The following is a 22,002-nucleotide window of genomic DNA, read 5'->3' as shown; positions in this document are numbered from 1 at the left end:
ACTATACAGAGATGATCAACAAACTACCTCCTGAGAGTTTCAATAATTCTGCTTTTATGTTCATTATGCAGAATATAGCTTAACCCATTAGAACCATGGCCGCACCTGCAAAGCAACTTTTGTTTGTAACATACATTCTGAGTTAACAGATATGATGCCCCTGAACTATTCTATATACACAGTTACGTAAACAGAGTAGCGTGCAGGTCTACGCTGTCTGCATAACTCTCATTAAAGGGGTACTCTGCTGCTCAGCGTTGGGAACAAACTGTTCCGAGTGCAGGAGTCGGCAGCTCATGGTGTCATAGCCCCGCCCCCTCAATGCAAGTCTATGGGAGGGGGCGTGACAGATGCCACAGGCTCCAGCGTTTGGAATAGTTTGTTCCTAACACTGAGCAGCGGAGTACCCCTTTAAGGTCAATGGGAATAACGCCGCTTTTGGCTTTTTGGCAAACAGGCTGGAGATTGCCGGAAAAAGTGGGTTATAGCAATCCAACCAATAAGCCATCACTGATAATGGGGAACACTCTTAAGCTATCTTCACACAGCGGAATTTCCAAGTGGAATTCCGCTCGGAAATCTGCTACAGCAGAGTTCCCTTGATTTCAATGGGATTCTGCTGCACTGTGCACACGGCGGAATTTCCGCAGAAGAGTTCTCTGGTGTGGAAATCCCGATTTTGGCATCCACAGAAATTTTGAACCTGTTCCATGTATCTGTGGATTCCGCTTGGAAATGCATTACTGTCTATGGAGACAGCGCATTTCCAAGTGGTTTTAGTGCCACCGATTCGAGTAAATGTGCGGAATGTCCGCATGTATTTTCTGGAGGACATTCCGCACATTTTTCGGCCGTGTGAACATTGCTTTAAGCTCAGCAAAAACAAAAAAAAGCAGGACCTCATTTACCTGCTTTCTGCTGAAGGCTGGCCAAAACTGCATCCATAAGGGCTGACAACACGTAATATAATGCATCATACCTCACATATTGTAATCTCCTGTAAGCAGGGCCTTCATATGTCTGATCTTGTTTGTACATTTAAAAGGGGTGATCCAGGGAAGTTAAGAAAAATAAAAATGCCCCAAAGTCACCACATTACCTGTTCTGTGTCCCCTGTAGTTATCCATGTTTTGGTAGCTCCTGTGGCCCCTGGTTCCTAAATATTCTTTTTCCTTGCTTGCAGCCCAGACTACAACTCCCAGAAGTCAGTGTGGCTCTGTGTAATGGCTGCCAGCCAATTGCTTTCGCTATCTGTGTGCATGCTGTAAACACACTGTACATGTCTTTTCTTTCAAACTATCCTTCTCCCCACCAATAAATCATACGGTGCTCTGAAAGGCAGCAGTCAGTGATTAGATCTACAGCAGGCAAAGAGCAGTGTTTTGTTCTAAGGAGACTTCTCTGCCGGCAAAATCCTTGCACAGGAATGGGAGGGGAGGTGTGGCTGTGAAGCCAGAAATCATGTGGTGTTTGTCTTCCAGGAGGGTGGGGGCTAGATCTCATTGAGGGGTTTACACAAAGACACGCAGGATCAGATTATGACGTCTTTCTTTCACTCCCTGCATGTAAGTGACAGCTCAAAGAGGGAAACTGCTCTATATAGCTAATGAATGATATTTAGACAAATAGTTGGGCGAGAGGGAAAGGATGGGCTGTGGGTTTAGTTCCCCGGAGTACCCCGTTAACTCAGTACTGTAACGTGCTGTGGAATATGTTGGTGCCATTAAAAAAAAAAAATTGTTGCTACCATACCAGAGAATGAGGAAACAAATCCAAGTCCATGTTTATGGCTGTGATCTTCTCCATGGCTGTGTCCGTGACCACCACCCCCATGGCTGTGCCCATGATCTCCGCCATGACTGTGCCCATGATCTCCGCCATGACTGTGCCCATGATCTCCGCCATGACTGTGCCCATGATCTCCGCCATGACTGTGCCCATGTCCACTGCTATGGCTTTGCCCCTGACTCACGGAACCATTAAATAAAGAATGACTGTGCCCGTGACCTGGAAAAGATTAAGGTTACACTGCTTTGAAAACGTGTATTGGCTGTACGCCACATCCAATGGAAGAGTGGAAGGCGCATTCTTATTTAGCTAAAAAATAAAAAAATAAAAATATAACAGTCCATCACATGCAATAGCTAGAAACCCACAGAGGGGTGCTGTTGTCCAAAACAACCAATCAGATCCCTTCTTTCATTTTTAACAAGCCTCTTTAAAAATGAAAGAAGCAATCTGATTGGTTGCTATGGGCAACTGCACCACTTTTCCTCTACACAGGTCTGATACACTGATACACTGTAGCAAAATATCAGGACAGTGGGCAGACTTGAGTTGCTGCGTAACAAGAGTGTATATACCGTATGAGCTATTCTCCAGACAAAACAGAAATGTAGCTACAAAGTGATTGCACACAACTTACCGCCATCATGTGAGTGCCCATGATGATTTCCGCCATGTTGGAACACAAATATTCCAATAAGGTTTACAAGGAATCCCAGGACAGATACTGGGAGCAGCCTATCATGATGGACCTCGGGGGTGTCCAGGGCTCTCTGAAGGGAAACAAAAATAAATGTAATAAAATAATGATGGATATCTATCTATCGCTATACACTGTGTGTGTGTGTGTATATATAATATCTCTCTATCTCTATTCATCTATATTTATACAGTAACCCCCCGACCTACGATGGCCCCGACATATGATAAAACCGACATACGATCCTTTTATATGTCGGGGCCATCGCATTAACTGCTATCCGACAGCGCAAAATGCTTAAGCTGATGTCGCATAGCAGTGTAATGTGCCCCAGCAGGTTCACTTACCTATCCCCGCTGCTCCGGGTCCACTTCGCGATCCTCCGGTGTCTTGCGCATCTTCTCCAGGGTCCGGGCCTTGCTTTCCGGCGTCGTTATTACGTCACTACGCACGCCGCGCCGGCGCAGCAGCGTAATAACGTCACCGGAAAGCGAGGCCCGGACCCTGCAGAAAATGCGCAAGACACCGGAGGATCGCGAAGAAGACACCGGAGCAGCGGGACAGCATCGGGAGCCCCTGGGACAGCATCAGGAGCGGTGAGGACCTGGTCCGGAGCGACGGGTACAGCTTCCTATACTTTACATTGCACGGATCCCTCAACATACGATGGATTCGACAAACGATGGGTCGTTTGGAACGAATTACCATCGTATGTTGAGGGACCACTGTATATCTAATCAAAGAAGAAGACAGTAGCACTCCAAATAGTGAAAAAAGAGGGTCTTTATGTACCCCAACGTGCAGCAATTTTTCGATGGTCTCACATCATAACTATCACCGCTTTAAAATGATTGAAACGTCACTGTACATTGGGGTGAATAAAGACCCTCTTTTTTCCCTATCTGAGGTGCCACTGTCGCTTTCTTTGATCGTGTATCTTTGGATCCTGGAGTTCTGCTTTTTTCTGAATATCTATCTATATCTATCTACCGTATATACTCGAGTATAAGCAGAGTTTTTCAGCACTATTTTTATTATGCTGAAAACACCCCCCTCGGCTTATACTCGAGTGAACTGTGAGGGGTGGCTTAGCTGTGAGGGGATGGTTCCGGGCCGTCCATCTTCAGCCATCTATGCTGCAGGGACCGTCCGGTGGGGAGGGTTAGTCGTTCCGGGCTGTCCATCTTCACCGGGAGGCCCTCTTCTCTTCTCCACTAGTGACGCTGCATTGACGCCACCACGCAGGGACATCACTGCGCGTCGTCGTCAAGGCAACGTCACTAGTCTGTGGCTGGCCTAGAGCGGAGAAGAGGGCCTCCCAGTGAAGACTGACAGCCCGGAACGACTAACCCTCCCCACCAGATGGTCCCGGCAGAATAGATGGCCAAAGATGGACGGCCTGAACCAAATCACCCTTCCTTCCCACAGAGAAACTGGGGAGGTGAATAGAAAACAAAAGGGGGGTCTGGATGATGACGAAGGCCGCAGTGGTCTTAAACCTGCGGACCTCCAGATGTTTCAAAACTACATCTCCCAGCATGCCCAGACAGCAGATGGCTGTCTGGGCATGCTGGAAGTTGTAGTTTTGCAACATCTGGAGGTCCGCAGGTTGAAGACCACTAAGAGGGATTGACGGGGGGTGATGACGAAGGGGGTCTGGTGGATGATGGGGGGGGGGGGGGATGATGACCGGAGGGGGGGGAGGATGATGTATTTCCCACCCTAGGCTTATAGTCTAGTCAATAACATTTCCTAAGTTTTTGGGGTGAAATTAGGGGACTCGGCTTATATTCGGAACAGCTAATACTCGAGTCTATACGGTATTTTAACATACACACATACATAATGTAACTTTTGTACAGAGAGGTCAAAGGTGGCATTATACTGCACATTTGGTATACAGACCGCAAAGGGTTTTAGCTGCCAGAACTATACAGAACCCCCACAAGTGACCCCATTTTGGAAACTACACCCCCTAAAGTAAGTACATTGAGCCCTTACATTTTGGAAACTACACCTAGGGCAAAAGTAAGTACATTGAGCCCTTACTGTGTGGCTAGAACTATTTAAAAGTCAGTGGGAAAAAAAATTTGAAAATCAGCTTTTTTCCCACAAATTCTTTATTTGGGGGACATCATTTTGGTACGTCGCTTCTGAAATGGAGGAAATGTGCCCCATCATTTTTTACGCTGTTCGTCCCGGGCTGGGCAGTACCCCTTCTTAAGCCATATTTGTTTGCTTGAACGCCTGGTAGGCCCAAGATGATGAGGAGCCCCCTTTGGCTTTCAGGACATCAATATATGAATAATAGACCCCACTTCATGCCTGCATAGGATCGGAGCAGGCAGAACAATACAGCACCCCTACAAGTGACCCCATGTGGACCACAAGATTTTGTCTTAGAAAAAAATATGTATTATCTGGACCAGGGACCGCTCTGATCGCTCCTTGGTCAGCTACCAGTGACCCACAGATGTCTGTGACAGAAAGTAGTACCCCGCTGCTCAGCGTTTGAAACAAACTGTTCTGAACGCTGGAGCGGGGAGCTTGTGATGTAATAGCCCCGACCCCTCATGATGTCCCGCCCCCTCATTGCAAGTCTATGAGAGGGGGCGTGGCAACTGTCACGCCCCCTCCCATAGCCTTGCATTGAGGGGGCGGGGCATGATGTCATGGGGGGGGGGCTATGACGTCACAAGCTCCCGGCGCCAGTGTTCGGAACAGTTTGAGCAGCGGAGTAACCCTTTAAAGTTCCTGATGGATATATTAATCATGAGCACCCTCTCATGGCGTATATATCCATCACCGGGGGGGGCTTTAGGTGGCGGTGTGCTGGGTGATAGTCCCCATTCATACTGCATTTCTGAAGTATGTGTGTCCGTATGTGTGTCCCCTTTTTGACATGGAGTCATGTCAAAAAGGGGATGCAAACCTATACTGTAGCAGTCTCCTTCAGAAATGAATAGGGCTGCTACAGTATACCTCAGCATCACTTTTAACGTGATGCTGACGGACATACTGCTGAAACGCAGTATGAACGGGGCCTTTGTAAGAAAAAAATAATTTACTAAGTGTATTGTCACATACAGCGCATCCGCAGCGTATTTCACACCACGGATGCGCTGCCGGCAGTCACAAGAGTGAGGTCACTGCTGCGGCTGGGAAGCTCAGTGTGTCCGCTCGTGACTAGTGGTAGGAAATAAGCCGCTACGAGCGGATACACAGAGCTACCCAGCCGCAGCGGGGAAGGAACTATTGTGACTGCTGGCGGGACATCCAAAGCATGTAATATGTGCGCCTTGTGATCCTACACATTATGCATTTATTTTTTTATATTTAATACATTTATTTTTTTTTTACACTTTTTTTTTTAATTCTTTGGAATAATTAGTATTCCGAAGCATTGTAGTGATATGCTGCCTGCCAGTTTAGCACTGACAGGCAGCATATCAGGCAGTTACCAGGGCAGACCTGGGGGTCTTTATCAGACCCCCGGCTGCCCAGGTAAGCAGCAGCACCCCGTGATTGTTGCTGTGTGTTACAGCCGAGTCCCTGCCGCGATCTTGTGGGTACACTGGGCAGTACCCAAGAGAACCATGGATGTGTATACTCGTCCATGTATATAAATGTCCAAGGTGGTTAAGGTAAAACAAAGGTGCATGTGCAGGAGTTTTCCAGGACTTGATGAGGTACTGACCCAGTGTTTTTCAAAGAGCGTGCCTCCAGCTGTTGCAAAACTACAACTCCCGGCATGGGAGGAAAGCGCATGCTGGAAGTTGTAGTTTTGCAACAGCTGGAGGCATGCTCTTTAGAAAACACTGTACTCACTACTCATCAGGAACACCCCAAAAAGATGCTCTGACCCCAGAATCTACACATCATGATTCGACCCTTGTCAAAGTCCCTTTCACTTGTCTATTTTTCCTGCTTTAAAGGGGTATTTCAAGTAAAAAAATTTTTTTTAGATATCAACTGGCTCCAGAAAGTTAAAACAGATTTGTAAAGAACTTCTATTGAAAAAAATCTTAATCCTTTTTAACTGCTGAAGTTGAGTTGTTCTTTTCTGCTCTCTGAGGACACCTGTCTCGGCAAACCTCGTCTACTCTGTGCAGTTCCCAAGACAAGCAGAGATGTCAGCAGAGAGCACTATGGCCAGACAGAAAAGAACAAGTCAACTTCAGTAGCTGATAATTATTGGAAGGATTAAGATTTTTTTTATAGAAGTAATTTACAATTCTGTTTAACTTTCTGGAGCCAGTTGAATACCCCTTTAAAGATCTGACCAAACTATATCCCACCACTGACAGGCGCCACTGTCATGTTAGCCAGACCGATCCTAAACATTGTGTTCACTTCCGATTGGTGGTTTTCCTGTTCTGGCCAATTGCTCTACACTATATAAAAGGTCAAAGATCTGCTCATATAAGCAATAATGTGATAATATGGAAGGCTGTATACAGACAGATTAACCATGTGACCCGGCGTCCTGGAAATTAGGTGTCCCCGCATCACTGCAGCGCTACAATGGTTACATAAGATCAAGAACATCATTGAACCAAACAGGTCTTGCCTGTATCGGCTCCAGCAGATCCTATTTAAACAGGATCTAACCCTGCATCGGCTACAATGACAAACAACAAGATAAAAGTACAAAGACACCAGTCATGGTGGAAACAGAGAGCACTTATAAGCAGAAATAAAGGGCGCAGATTTCATTTCTTTATCAAAACTTTAGTAAATCCCAGACTGAGTATATAATTTTACAAGAGAGCACGAGATTACATGACTTAAAGGGGTACTCAGCTGCTCAGCGTTTGGAACAAACTGTTTCCAACGCTGGAGCCGACAGCTTGTGACATCATAGCCACGGCCCCTCATGACGTCACACCCTGCCCCCTCAATGCAAGTCTATGGGAGGGGGCGTGACAGCATTTCGGACATTTTCGCACGCGGCGATACCACATGTTTATTTTTATTTTCACAGTTTTTTTTTTTATGGGAAAAGGGGGGTGATTCAAACTTTTATTAGGAAAGGGGTTAAATGATCTTTATTCACTTTTTTTTGCAGTGTTAAAGCTTCCATAGGGAGCTTTAACACTGCACACACTGATCTTTTACATTGATCACTGGTTTCTCATAGGAAACCATTGATCAATGATTCTGCCGCTTGACTGCTCATGCCTGGATCTCAGGCACTGAGCAGTCATTCGGCGATCGGACCCCAGAAGGCAGGTAAGGGACCCTCCTGCTGTGTCACAGCTGTTCGGGAAGCCGCGATTTCACCGTGGACATCCCGAACAGACCCCTGAGCTAACCGGCATGGTTTTACTTTCACTTTAGAGGGTTCATAGCGCGCGGCATAGCGATCAGGTCCCAGCCGTTGTTAGAGGCTGGCCGTGGCCCCATGTTATAGAACGGGAGCGGACTCAGGGTGTACAGGTACGCCCTTGGTCCTTAACAGGTTAATAACAGGCTATGACGGGTTAAAACGGATAATGTAAAAATCCCATAGACTTTAACAGGATTTTGTAACGGACGATTTTCAAAATGGATGAATGAACAGTGTGAAAGGAGCCTAAGAGATTAGAGGCCATACACCCTACACAGCTGTATAGTGAAAACTTGTTCAGCCGACAGCTATTTCTCATGACTTACCTATACACATTCTTTACCCTGTCGCTGCACCTGACACTAAGCGAACGTCAGGTGCAGCAAGAAGATCGTAGTGGTCCCCAGCAGCGGGCCCCCGCGATCAGACATCTTATCCCTTATCCTTTGGATAGGGGATAAGATTTCTAGGGGCAGAGTACCCCTTTAAGATAATTTGCAAGCCTTGCTAAGACTGGACTGTACTTACCTCCACTCCCTCTGAGAAGATAAAAAAGGCTGTGAAAATCAGGAAGAGACCATTCACAAAACCCGCCAGGACTTCTGCCCGTACAAACCTGGAGATGAACAGAGCAAAGAAATCAATACAAGGCGCAAATCATAGACCATGAACATACAGACTGGGCATAAACATGAACATACAGACTGGGCATAAACATGAACATACAGACTGGGCATAAACATGAACATCCAGACTGGGCATAAACATGAACATCCAGACTGGGCATAAACATGAACATCCAGACTGGGCATAAACATGAACATCCAGACTGGGCATAAACATGAGCATACAGACTGGGCATAATCATGACCATACAGACTGGGCATAATCATGACCATACAGACTGGGCATAATCATGACCATACAGACTGGGCATAAACATGAACATCCAGACTGGGCATAAACATGAACATCCAGACTGGGCATAAACATGAACATCCAGACTGGGCATAAACATGAACATCCAGACTGGGCATAAACATGAACATCCAGACTGGGCATAAACATGAACATCCAGACTGGGCATAAACATGAACATCCAGACTGGGCATAAACATGAACATCCAGACTGGGCATAAACATGAACATCCAGACTGGGCATAAACATGAACATCCAGACTGGGCATAAACATGAACATCCAGACTGGGCATAAACATGAACATCCAGACTGGGCATAAACATGAACATCCAGACTGGGCATAAACATGAACATCCAGACTGGGCATAAACATGAACATCCAGACTGGGCATAAACATGAACATCCAGACTGGGCATAAACATGAACATACAGACTGGGCATAAACATGAACATACAGACTGGGCATAATCATGAACATACAGACTGGGCATAATCATGAACATACAGACTGGGCATAAACATGACCATCCAGACTGGGCATAAACATGAACATCCAGACTGGGCATAATCATGAACATCCAGACTGGGCATAATCATGAACATCCAGACTGGGCATAATCATGAACATCCAGACTGGGCATAAACATGAACATACAGACTGGGCATAAACATGAACATACAGACTGGGCATAATCATGAACATACAGACTGGGCATAATCATGAACATACAGACTGGGCATAATCATGAACATACAGACTGGGCATAATCATGAACATACAGACTGGGCATAATCATGAACATACAGACTGGGCATAATCATGAACATACAGACTGGGCATAATCATGACCATACAGACTGGGCATAATCATGACCATACAGACTGGGCATAAACATGACCATACAGACTGGGCATTAACATGACCATACAGACTGGGCATAAACATGAACATACAGACTGGGCATAAACATGAACATACAGACTGGGCATGAACATACAGACTGGGCATAAACATGAACATACAGACTGGGCATAAACATGAACATACAGACTGGTCATAAACATGACCATACAGACTGGGCATAAACATGAACATACAGACTGGGCATAAACATGAACATACAGACTGGGCATAAACATGAACATACAGACTGGGCATAAACATGAACATACAGACTGGGCATAAACATGAACATACAGACTGGGCATAAACATGAACATACAGACTGGGCATAAACATGAACATACAGACTGGGCATAAACATGAACATACAGACTGAGCATAAACATGACCATACAGACTGGGCATAAACAGTATAATGGCCACCCCTATGTTGTCAGTTGTGCTGGGGCTCCTTGATTTCGTCTCCGCCGCTCCACAGGTTTCCGAAAACCTATTTCCTTACACATTACAATTTGGTTTATTCTACGGCTGTGTATGGGCAGTAACAGGGCTGGACTATCGGCCCTTCTGTTCCTTTGGATCTGTCTAAGGCGGCATTCACACTTCGCTTTTACATTACGGTTGCCGGATCTGGCTGGGGGAGGGGCAAACCGGGCTCTCCTGTACCCCCGCCGGACCGGCGCTGAACTCCATTTACTTTAAATGAGCCGACCGGAGTCAAACGGTGACTCCGGTCGGCTCATTTTTGACCCGTGTCCGGTTTTGTGACCAGACCTAAAACCGTAGTATACTATGGTTTAAGGTTCGGTCAGGAATCCGCATACGTGTCAAAAATGAGCCGACCGGAGTCAACGTTTGACTCCGGTCGGCTCATTAAAGTAAAGAGTTCAGCGGCCATAATGTAAAAACGAAGTGTGAATGCAGCCTAAAATAGCTTTAACCCACGCCGTACCAGACTGTCTGTAACTCCAGGTACAGCATGGGTTAAAGCTATTTAGACAGATCAAAGGGAGAAGCAAAGTCAACAGACAGCGCAGCTCTGCTACTGTACACAGCTAAGTGTACAGGCAGCGTATAGCAACTGGGTCAGGGGTGGGCTGTTGGCAAAATAATTTTTTTTATTTTTTTATAAAGAGGCCCCAATAGGTTAATAAAACAATATACACAAAACCTTAAAATTGCCTATATTTAGCAATTAAAAAAGTAAAAAAAAAAAATAAATATCCATCAGATTAGTTATGCAACACTGAGGGCAGAATAACACAGAACCTGAGCATTAGTGAAATATAGAGGTCAGCGTTTCCCAACCAGGGTGCCTCCAGCTGTTGCAGAACTACAACTCCCAGCATGCCCGGACAGCCGTTGGCTGTCCGGGCATGCTGGGAGTTGTAGTTCTGCAACAGCTGGAGGCACCCTGGTTGGGGAAACACAGATTTGGGTTTATATAATTTAGAGAATTTGCGCAATGTCAGTTAGGAAATGCGCCATCTCATAGACGGCAATGCATTTCTAAGAGAAATCTGCAGAAAGAATAGACAAGCCTGTTCTTTCTGCAGACGCTGGAATTGGGATGTGCACAGTGCAACAGAATCCCATTGAAATCAATGCTCGAATTTTCTGCCCCATGAACATAACCTAAAAAAAAATAAAAATAAAAACCCTCAGAACTCCTAGCAGAGACCGGAGGTCCAGCTGACCCCGCCCACACAGGATGATTGACAGTTTTACCTGTATCGGTGCGTGTACAGAGCCGGCTGTTAATCCTCCTGTGTGGGTGGGGGGTCAGCAGGACTCTCACTGTCTCTTCCAGGAGTCCGGCCAGGATTTAGTCTACCCAGTTTTAACATTGGCGTATTACGGCTGCCAGTCCGGGGCTGTCAGGACATCGTATGGATGGACGGGGACTAGCAGCCGTAACCCAATGTGCATGTAACACACATGTGTGAAACCGGCCTTACTCAGAAACCCCTTTATCGTATCCTGTTGTCACAGCAGCAACCACCACCTGGCAGGTTCACATTAACTTCGTCTGTTTGCACAGCAAATAGTTTCCACGTAAAAGTACACGGAGAATTATTTTACGTGCAAACATTTATATCACTGCACAAACAGATGTAATTGTGATACAGTAAAATGTATTCATAAAATAAAAATAAATAAAAAAAAAACATCTAAAAAGGGATCGACAGAAGAATTTAAAGGGGTTATCCAGGAATTTTAATATATATATATATCTATATCTATATATATCTATATCTATATATCTATATATCTATCTATCTATCTATATCTATATCTCAACTGGCTCCAGAAAGTTAAACAGATTTATAAATTACTTCTATTAAAAAATCTTCATCCTTTCAGTACTTATAAGCTTCTGAAGTGGAGTCGTTCTTTTCTGTCTAAGTGCTCTCTGATGACACGTGTCTCGGGAACCGCCCAGTTTAGGAGCAAAACCCCATAGCAAACCTCTTCTATTCTGTGCAGTTCCCCAGACAAGCAGAGATGTCAGCAGAGAGCACTGTTGCCAGACAGAAAACAACAACTCAACTTCAGCAGCTGATAATTTTAGAAAGGATTAAGATTTTTTTTAATAGAAGTAATTTACAAATCTGTTTAACTTTCTGGAGCCAGTTGATAGAAAGAAAAACGTTTTTCACTGGAATACACCTTTAAAGGGTTTGGGTGAAAAAGAGAAGAGGTGCTGCATGACTCCTTTAGGAATTTAAAAAAAATCTGGTAAAGTAATGGCATATCACTAGGATCTGCCAAAGTGTTCCCCAACCAGTGTGCCTCCAGCTGTTGCAAAACTACAACTCCTAGCATGCCCGGACAGCCAAAGGCTGTCCGGGCATGCTGGGAGTTGTAGTTTTGCAACAGCTGGAGGCACACTGGTTGGGGAACACTGCAGTACTGCGTTCCCTACATTTTCACAAAGGTGGAGGCCCTAGAGGTTGGGACATGTTCTAGCAATAGGTCATCACTTTTTGGGATTGGGATACCTACTTTTCAGAATGAAATTTTCAAAAAGGTTTTGCAGCTTAAAATTTATATGCAAATACATTCTTAAAATTAAAATGCAGGCCGTTTTCCAGAGTAAAGCTATGTTCACAAAACTGATTTTTTTTTTAGCCATTTAAAGTTCATTTTTAAATTTTTATTTATTTATTATTATTAATAAGATAATATAAAATTTTATTATTTGCTAGTTTTTCCCAGCCATTAAAGCAAACAAAGCCTAAAGATGCAAGTCATATACACTGCTCAAAATAAATAAAGGGAAGACTCATACAACACAATGTAACTCCAAGTCACTGACACTTCTGTGAAATCTCACTGTCCACTCAGGAAGAACACTGATTGACAATCAATTTCACATGCTGTTGTGAAAATGGAGCAGACAACAGGTGGAAATTATAGGCAATTAGCAAGACACCCCCCCAATAAAGGAGTGGTTCTTCAGGTGGTGACCACAGACCCCTTCTCAGTTCCTATGCTTCCTGGCTGATGTTTTGGTCACTTTTGAATGCTGGCGGTGCTTTCACTCTAGTGGTAGCATGAGACGGAGTCTACAACCCACACAAGTGGCTCAGGTAGTGCAGCTCATCCAGGATGGCACATCAATGCGAGCTGTGGCAAGAAGGTTTGCTGTGTGTGTCAGCGTAGTGTCCAGAACATGGAGGCGCTACCAGGAGACAGGCCAGTACATCAGGAGACGTGGAGGAGGCCGTAGGAGGGCAACAACCCAGCAGCAGGACCGCTACCTCTGCCTTTGTGCAAGGAGGAGCCCGGCGCCCACTGGTGGGGGGTTGTGTTCACAGCCCAACACCGTGCAGGACGTTTGGCATTTGCCAGAGAACACCAAGATTGGCAAATTCGCCACTGGCACCCTGTGCTCTTCACAGATGAAAGCAGGTTCACACTGAGCAAATGACAGAGTCTGGAGACGGCGTGGAGAACGTTCTGTTGCCTGCAACATCCTCCAGCATGACCGGTTTGGCGATTGTGTTGGGTGGCATTTCTTTGAGGGGGGGGGGGGGGGGGGAGGGAAACACACACACACAGCCCTGCATGAGCTTTCCAGAGGATAGCCTGACTGCCATTAGGTACCGAGATGAGATCCTCAGACCCCTTGTGAGACCATACGCTGGTGCGGTTGGCCCTGGGTTCCTCCTAATACAAGACAATGCTAGACCTCATGTGGCTGGAGTGTGTCAGCAGTTCCTGTAAGAGGAAGGCATTGATGCTATGGACTGGCCGCCCGTTCCCCTGAATCCGATTGAGCACATCTGGGACGTCTCGCTCCATCCAACACAGACTGTCCAGGAGTTGGCGGATGCTTTAGTCCAGGTCTGGGAGGACATCCCTCAGGAGACCATCCCCCACCTCATCAGGATCATGCCCAGGCGTTGTAGGGAGGTCATACGGGCACGTGGAGGCCACACACACTACTGAGCCTCATTGGGACTTGTTTTAAGGACATTACATAAAGTTGGATCAGCCTGTAGTGGGGTTTTCCACTGTGATTTTGAGTGTGACTCCATATCCAGACCTCCATGGGTTGATAAATTTGATTCCCATTGATAATTTTTGGGTGATTTTGTTGTCAGCGCATTCAACTATGTAAAGACGAAAGTATTTCATACGATTAGTTCATTCAGATCTAGGATGTGTTATCTTAGGGTTTCCTTTATTTTTTTGAGCAGTGTATATAGACAGATGTGTGCGTGCAAATATTATGATATACACACACACACACACACATATATATATACAAAATGTGAAGATATCACGTAAAACATTGTAGAAATCTATCTTCATGTCAGCATACATATACAGCCACACGCACACCTTACCCGTAGGAGAACGCTTCATTTGTTTTCCACCGGGAGATGACAGAAGCTGCCAGGCCGGCTAACAACGCTGTGCAATCGAAAAACATGTGAAAAGAATCGGAGATCAACCCCAAGCTGAAAAGGAGAGAAATAGAAACATTAGAGGTCTTCCTTTCTAACTGCAGGTGTACCAAATATCACACAGCTTTCCCTAAAGTTACAATAATAAAGGAGCATTCACTTCCTAAATCTACCTTCCCGGCCCCCTCTGGCCTGTCTGCGCCCGCCAGAGATAAATGGAAAACCAAAAGCACCTAAAAGCGGGGAAATTTTTTTTTTTGCCTTACAGTTATTGAGTTTAATGGAAGATGCACAAACTACATAGCGCCATGAGCTTCTCCCCAAAATACCTAAACAGCTCCTGGGGCTATGCTGTACGTCCAACTCCCATTCAAGTCACTTTAAAAGGGGATCTCAGGCAAAAATGTACTTATCTACAGGTTAGTGGGATAATATACACTAACCTGTATAATATACACTAACCTTTGCACTTCACTAGTGTCACACTGTCTGGACTTCTATGTCAGCTTATTATTGACTGTTTACTGCTATCAGACCTACACAGCTCTCCATATATTTTGCTGCTATTATCGTTTATTACATTAAATCCCGGGTGTGCCGCCCTTTTTCTAATATCCACCTTCTAATGTAATTTTATATTTATGTTGTACTTCTAATAAGGATAGTGTTTGTTATACTATTTCCGAGTAGCTCCAATTTTTCTTGAATATATTTATATATATGGTATGAGTATTTGCCTCAGGGCAAGGCCACCACTCCTGGTGTAACGGAGCTTCAGAAGGCCATTAAGCACTCCGCGGGCTTTCTTGGTAGGGGAACATACAAAGCAGCTCATTACATCACCTTTTGAGGTAATGTTCCCTGGTATCAGCTTAGCAAAAACCACGAAACAGCTGTCTGCAGATGGGTAGAAACTTCCCTTTTGGGGAGTAGTCTGGCTTGGCATAAAATCCCGATCAGCTTTTTATATTCCTTAACAGGAGCTAAGCTGATACCAGGAAACATTACCTGAAAAGGTGATGTAATGAGCTGATTTGCATGTTCCTATATATTAGGGATCGACCGATTATCGGTATGGCCGATAATCACGATTTTGGGCATTATCGGTATCGGTAATGACCCGCCCCCCCCGCACTGCACCGCCCCCCCGACCCACGTCGCACCCCCCCACCGTAGTGCTGGGCGGTATACCGGTATGGATTTTTGCCCATACCACTATACTGGTCGGGCCCCTCCCCCACCCTCCGAGTCAATAAAAAAAATGTAACTTACCTGTAAGGCTGGGTTCACACTACGTTTTCTCCCATACGGGAGCGCTTACGGCAGGGGGGAGCTAAAACCTCGCGCTCCCGTATGCCTTTCTATGCGCTCCCGTATGTAATTCATTTCAATGAGCCGGCCGGAGTGAAACGTTCGGTCGGCTCATTTTTGCGCCGTATGCGGCTTTTCCCCCGGACCTAAAACTGTGGTCAACCACGGTTTGAGGTCCGGTCGTAAAAGCACATACGGCGCAAAAATGAGCCGACCGAACGTTTCACTCCGGCCGGCTCATTGAAATGAATTACATACGGGAGCGCATACGAAGGCATACGGGAGCGTGAGGTTTTAGCTCCCCCCTGCCGTATGCGCTCCCGTATGGGAGAAAACGTAGTGTGAACCCACCCTAATGGGGGTGGTCCGGGCCATCCATCCTTCCTGTAGTGCCCGGCGGCATTCCGGGTGGAGGGTGAACCAGTCCGGGCTGTCCTTCTCCGGGGGTCCTCTTCTCCACTCCGGGCAGGCTCCGGCCTAGTACGCTGCATAGACGCTGCTACGCCGTGACGTCAGGTGCGTCGCTGCGCACGGGCGTCACTGCTGCGTTACTAGGCCGGAGCCTGCCCGGAGTGGAGAAGATGACCCCCGGAGAAGAAGGACAGCCCGGACCGGTTCACCCTCCACCCGGAATGCCACCGGACACTACAGGAAGGAAGGATGGCCCGGACCACCCTGACAGGTAGGGGAAGAGAAGCGGGTGGTGGCGGCGGCGGCCTATGGCACCGCAAAAGCCACTGCAGTGCATTGATTTAAAGCGCCTGCTTTAAATCAATGATCTGCAGCGGTGTCGCGGGGGGATAAATAGCCGATAACTTATACCGGAATATCGGTATATGTTATCGGCTATCGGCCCTAACCTCCACTGATTATCGTATCGGCCCTAAAAAACAGATATTGGTCGATCCCTAATATATATATATATGCACAAGAAGTGGTAGACACTTATGGGCACTTTATGGGCATACTGATTCTGGATTTGGATTTCTATTGGTAGTGGAGTTTCTCTTAGGAGATTTCCTCGGGGACGTTTCAGTCGTTACTATTAAGTAACCATGTTACATGTTATTATTTGTCTATGTATCTCTATTTAAAAGGGTACTCCGGCGCTTAGACATCTTATCCCCTATCCAAAGGATCGGGCATAAGATGTCTGATCGCAGGGGTCCCGCCGCTGGGGACCCCCGTGATCTTGCACGCAGCACCCCAGTTAAAATCAGTCCCCGGAGCGTGTTTGCTCCGGGTCTGATTACCGGCCACCACGGGGCCGGCAGCATGTGACGTCCCACCTCCCGTGTGAGGTCACGCTCCGCCCCTCAATGCAAGCCTATGGGAGGGGGCATGACAGCTGTCACGCCCCCTCCCATAGGCTTGCATTGAGGGGTGGAGCGTGACCTCACATGCCGCTGGCCCCGTGGTCGCCGGTAATCAGACCCGGAGCGAACAAGCTGCATGCAAGATCACGGGGGTCCCCGCGATCAGGCATCCAATCGTCTATCCTTTGGATAGGGGATAAGATGTCTAAGCGCTGGAGTACCCCTTTAACGTATATGGCTTTTGCCTATTATATGCCCATGTGCAGTATCGGAAAGACAAGGGAGAAAGTGGAGAAAATTACCCAAGAAAAATATCTAGATTGACATTGCAAGTTATGAAGATAACATAGGAATACATCTTATATTATAAAATTGTAATAAACATGTTTTTTGTATGAGGTGTTCACATTGCAGGATATTATTTCCCTGCGTTTTTACGGTTATCTTGGTTGTAAGGTAGGAAGAGTGGGGGGTTAATCACCTGGGGTAGGTCCCAGATGGAAACCCCACCTCTTCCCCTATAAATAACATCTACGGTACCTATGTCTGTATTTTGTACGACTAAGGCTACACATTGTGTCCGAAACGCGTCAGCTGCTCTCCATGTTTGCTGATAGCTGAATAAACCGTTCAGTATTGCTTGAACTACAGCGCCGGACTTTGCTTTTGTTGCATATATATATATATATATATATATATATATATATATATATATATATGCGCAATAGGAGTTTACATTGGCCATTTTTGTTCCTGTACTGGGGGGTGTCCATCATTACAATAATTAAACTGGTGTAATATACACATACAAAATTGTAATATACTGTATTACATTCACATGATTACATGCTAGGCAAACACTAGAGACATGTTTGTGTTCTCTCTCCCCCTTTTATAAAAGGTAGCTGTGGTTTGAGGTTAGGAGATAAGTAGCTGATCGCAGGGGGCCCGTGCACTGAGGCCCCCCCCTCGATCACCAGGACGGGATTCGGCGCTCAGTAAGGAGCGCATGCCGGCTGCCGTACATCCTCCTCACTGAGCACCGCGTCCCATCTCTGTGATCGTGGGGGGGGGGGGCCCAGTCGGTCGGTACAGCTCTCCGGCATCATTGGTGCTCCCATAGAAATTAATGGAACACGTGCCGTCTAACAGAGCACTGGGGTCACGTCCTGGAGTTCGCAGGAGGTCCCAGCGATCAGACCCCCCGCGATCAGCTACTTATCCCCTGTCCTGTGGATCAGGGATAAGTTAAAGGGGTACTCAGCTGCTCAGCGTTTGGCACAAACTGTTCCGAACGCTGTAGCTGGGAGCTCGTGACCTCATAATCCCGCCCCCTCATGGCATTACGTCCCGCCCCCTCAAAGCAAGTCTATGGGAGGGGGCGTGAGGCACAGCGGGAGCGCTGGCAGTAAGAGGAGGTTTATTTTTTTTTCAATGTACTAAGCTGCACTATGACAAAAAAAAAAGCCTTTGCCCTGAATATCTTCTATAACAAGGATAACTGGTTGGGGAACATGGAGAAGGGAGTGTATCACAAACCTAACACTGATCAAATCGGAGACATTTTGCTGGGGTGTGGACTGATCCGAGTCTGGATTAGTTTCTAGGGCAATGTTTTCCAGCCAAAATACCCTTTCCGGTTGGAAAACTACAACTCCCCGAATACTAGGAGATATAGTTTAGCAACAGCTGGAGGCACACAAGTTGAGAAACATTGCACTAGAAATGGGCAGCTTTTGTTTGGGGTTGGTTTAATGGTGTTTGCGCTTTTAGGACCCGCTTTTAGGTTATCCGCTAGGAATCCACTTGCAGCAAAATCCCATTGAAATAACCGATTACCGTATATACTCGAGTATAAGCCGAGTTTTTCAGCACGCTTATACGCGAGTGAACTCTCCGACTGTGAATCCCTTTTCAGTGGTCTTCAACTTGCGGACCTCCAGATATTGCAAAACTGCAACTCCCAGCATGCCCGGACAGCTATCGGCTGTCCAGGCATGCTGGGAGTTGTAGTTTTGAAACCTCTGGAGGTTTGTCATAATTCAGACACCCCCTTTAGTTTTCTACTCACTTCCCCTCGTAGGGAAGGAAGGGTGAGTTGGTCCGGGCCATCTATGCTGCAGGGACCATCCGGTGGGGAGGGTTAGACGTTCCGGGCTGTCCATTTTCACCGGGGGGGCCCTCTTCTCCGCTCCGGCCCCGGACTAGTGACGTTGCCTTGACGACGACGCGCAGGGACGTCCCTGCAGCATAGATGGCCCGGCCCAGCTCACCCTTCCTTCCCACAGAGGGGAGGCGAGTAGAAAACTAAAGGGGGGGTCTGGATGATGACGAAGGCCGAAGTGGTCTTCAACCTGTGGACCTCCAGAGGTTTCAAAACTACAACTCCCAGCATGCCCGGAATGGCTGTCCGGGCATGCTGGGCGTTGTATTTTTGTAACATCTGGAGGTCCGCAGGTTGAAGACTACTGATGAAGGGATTGTCAGGCGGTGATGATAACGAAGGCCGCAGTGGTCTTCAACCTGCGGACCTCCAGAGGCTTCAAAACGTCACACTGCCGCTCAGCCTATCGCCGGACGAGTCGGGACCTCGCTGTGGCCGGCGATTGCAGTATGACTCACCGACCACTGGCAACCAGGAAGAGCATCGCAGAGGAGGCCGGAGCGGGAGCAACGGAAAGGTATGTACCTCTTTATTTTTCTACTGCCGGCAGCATGAATGACAATTTTAACATCCCAGAGTACTCCTTTAAAGGGGTACTCTGCTGCTAGACATCTTACCACCTATCCAAAGGATAGGGGAAAATATGTCCGATTGTCGGGTTCTTGCGGCAGTAATCGCGACGTCCGACACGCCTGCTACCATAGCCAAGAATAGAGGGGGCGTGGCTGTGACATCACGATCACGGCCTCTAGCTCTGAGTTTTCTGAACAAAATCAGAATGCTGGAGCACCGGAGTACCCCTTTAAGAACTGAATAAAAAAAATAAGGCAATAAGTGTTAAAGCGTGAGCTCCGCTACATGTCTATGAATGAACAAAGGAGACGAGGTCTATCACAAATGTCAGCACCTAGAAATAATCCGACCAGCAGCGTCAGAAGACGGAGGCCGCCAGACAAAACAGGTTACAATACCTAAGGGCGGAGGAGACATTTTGCCACCATATAATTTCACTCTGAAAAGAGGATTAAAGGGGTATTCCAGGAAAAAAATGTTTTTTATATCAACTGGCTCCAGAAAGTTAAACAGATTTGTAAATTACTTCTATTAAAAAAAAATCTTAATCCTTCCAATAATTATCAGCTGCTGAAGTTGAGTTGTTCTTTTCCGTCTGGCAACAGTGCTCTCTGCTGACATCTCTGCTTGTCTCGGGAACTGCACAGAGTAGAAGAGATTTGCTCTGGGATTTTGCTTCTACTCTGGACAGTTCCCGAGACACGTGTCATCAGAGAGCAGTTAGAGAGAAAAGAACAACTCAACTTCAGCAGCTCATAAGCACTGAAAGGGTTAACAATTTTAATAGAAGTAATTTACAAATCTGTTTATATTTCTGGAGCCAGTTGATATATATAAATAAAAATAAAAAAAACAAGGTCACAGCCATCTATACATTTTATCATCACTGCATTTCCGAAATGGTAATTTTTTTACTTTGCCCATCAATGTAAGGCTTTTTTTTTTTTTTTTTTGAAGGATTCATTGTATTTTTTTTTTTATGTCACTGTCCAATTTTTTTTTCTCAGAATAGGTAAATAGTAAAACAAATTTCAGCTATTCTCCAATTTTATGGGTTTTGTTTTTGAGCTCTTTACAGTGTGGAATAAAACTGCATTCCCTTGACCATCTTGGAATACGCTGCCTATGGCATAGGCTTTTACATCAATTTTTATTTTGGTGATTATTTTTTTTATATATAAAAGCTAAGTTTTATGTACATTTTGCAGGCCTTATAGGTGTTTTTTGTTGTTGTGTATTTGTGGTAATTTGGTAACCAAGGGCACTTTATCTCCAGGGTTTCTGGATACCCTGTACAGTGACCCTCCGACCTACGATGGCCCCGACATACAATCATTTCAACATACGATGGCATCTCAGAGGCAGCATCAACATCCGATGCTTTTGTATGTCGGGGCCATCGCATAAACGGCTATCCGGCAGCGCAGACTGCTTCAGCTGCCACCGGATAGCCGTTTATGGTGCCCCGGTAATGATCACTTACCTGTCCTCTTCGGGATCCCCTGCACCGTCGGCGCTCTCCATCGTCGTCATCACATCGCTGCGCACGCCGTCCCGTCATCCAATAGGAACTGCATGCATAATGACATGATGGCGAAGACGGAGAGCGAGGATGCCGGGGAAGCAGAGGCCTTACCGGAGTGTCGGGGACACCCTGGGGATGCGGCGACATTGATGGAAGGCGACATCCAGGGCAGCGGTGACGAGCGGTGACGGTCCGGAGCAGCGGGGACAGGTGAGTATAACCTCCAATACCAGTGGTCTTCAACCTGCGGCCCTCCAGATGTTGCAAAACTACAACTCCCAGCATGCCCGGACAGCCGTTGGCTGTCCGGGCATGCTGGGTGTTGTCGTTTTGCAACATCTGGAGGTCAGCAGGTTGTAGACCACTGTCCTATACTTCACATTGCACGGATCCCTCAACATATGATGGTTTCAACAAACGATGGTCCATTTGGAATGGATTACCATCGTATGTTGAGGGACCACTGTATTTTATTTATTTTTATATATAAAAGCTAAGTGTTATGTACATTTTGCAGGCCTTATAGGTGTTTTTTTGTTGTTGTGTATTTGTGGTAA

The 22,002-nt window shown here is 46.3% G+C and overlaps 1 protein-coding gene across 1 annotated transcript in view; it reads right to left on the bottom strand.

Moving 5' to 3' along the window:
- SLC30A7 (solute carrier family 30 member 7) overlaps positions 1-22,002 on the bottom strand; it is a 40,404-nt gene that overhangs the window by 14,581 nt on the left and 3,821 nt on the right. The window contains exons 3-6 of the mRNA XM_056523382.1: positions 14,497-14,610; positions 8,343-8,430; positions 2,426-2,558; positions 1,753-2,007 (exon numbers count right to left, since the gene is read on the bottom strand). Of these exons, the coding sequence (XP_056379357.1) occupies positions 1,753-2,007; positions 2,426-2,558; positions 8,343-8,430; positions 14,497-14,610 (590 nt within the window). The remainder of the gene's footprint in view (positions 1-1,752; positions 2,008-2,425; positions 2,559-8,342; positions 8,431-14,496; positions 14,611-22,002) is intronic.

This window comes from Hyla sarda, chromosome 6 (assembly GCF_029499605.1).
Source record: "Hyla sarda isolate aHylSar1 chromosome 6, aHylSar1.hap1, whole genome shotgun sequence".
NCBI classification, from domain to species: Eukaryota; Metazoa; Chordata; class Amphibia; order Anura; family Hylidae; genus Hyla; species Hyla sarda.
This window is presented reverse-complemented; position numbering and strand designations above follow the sequence as displayed.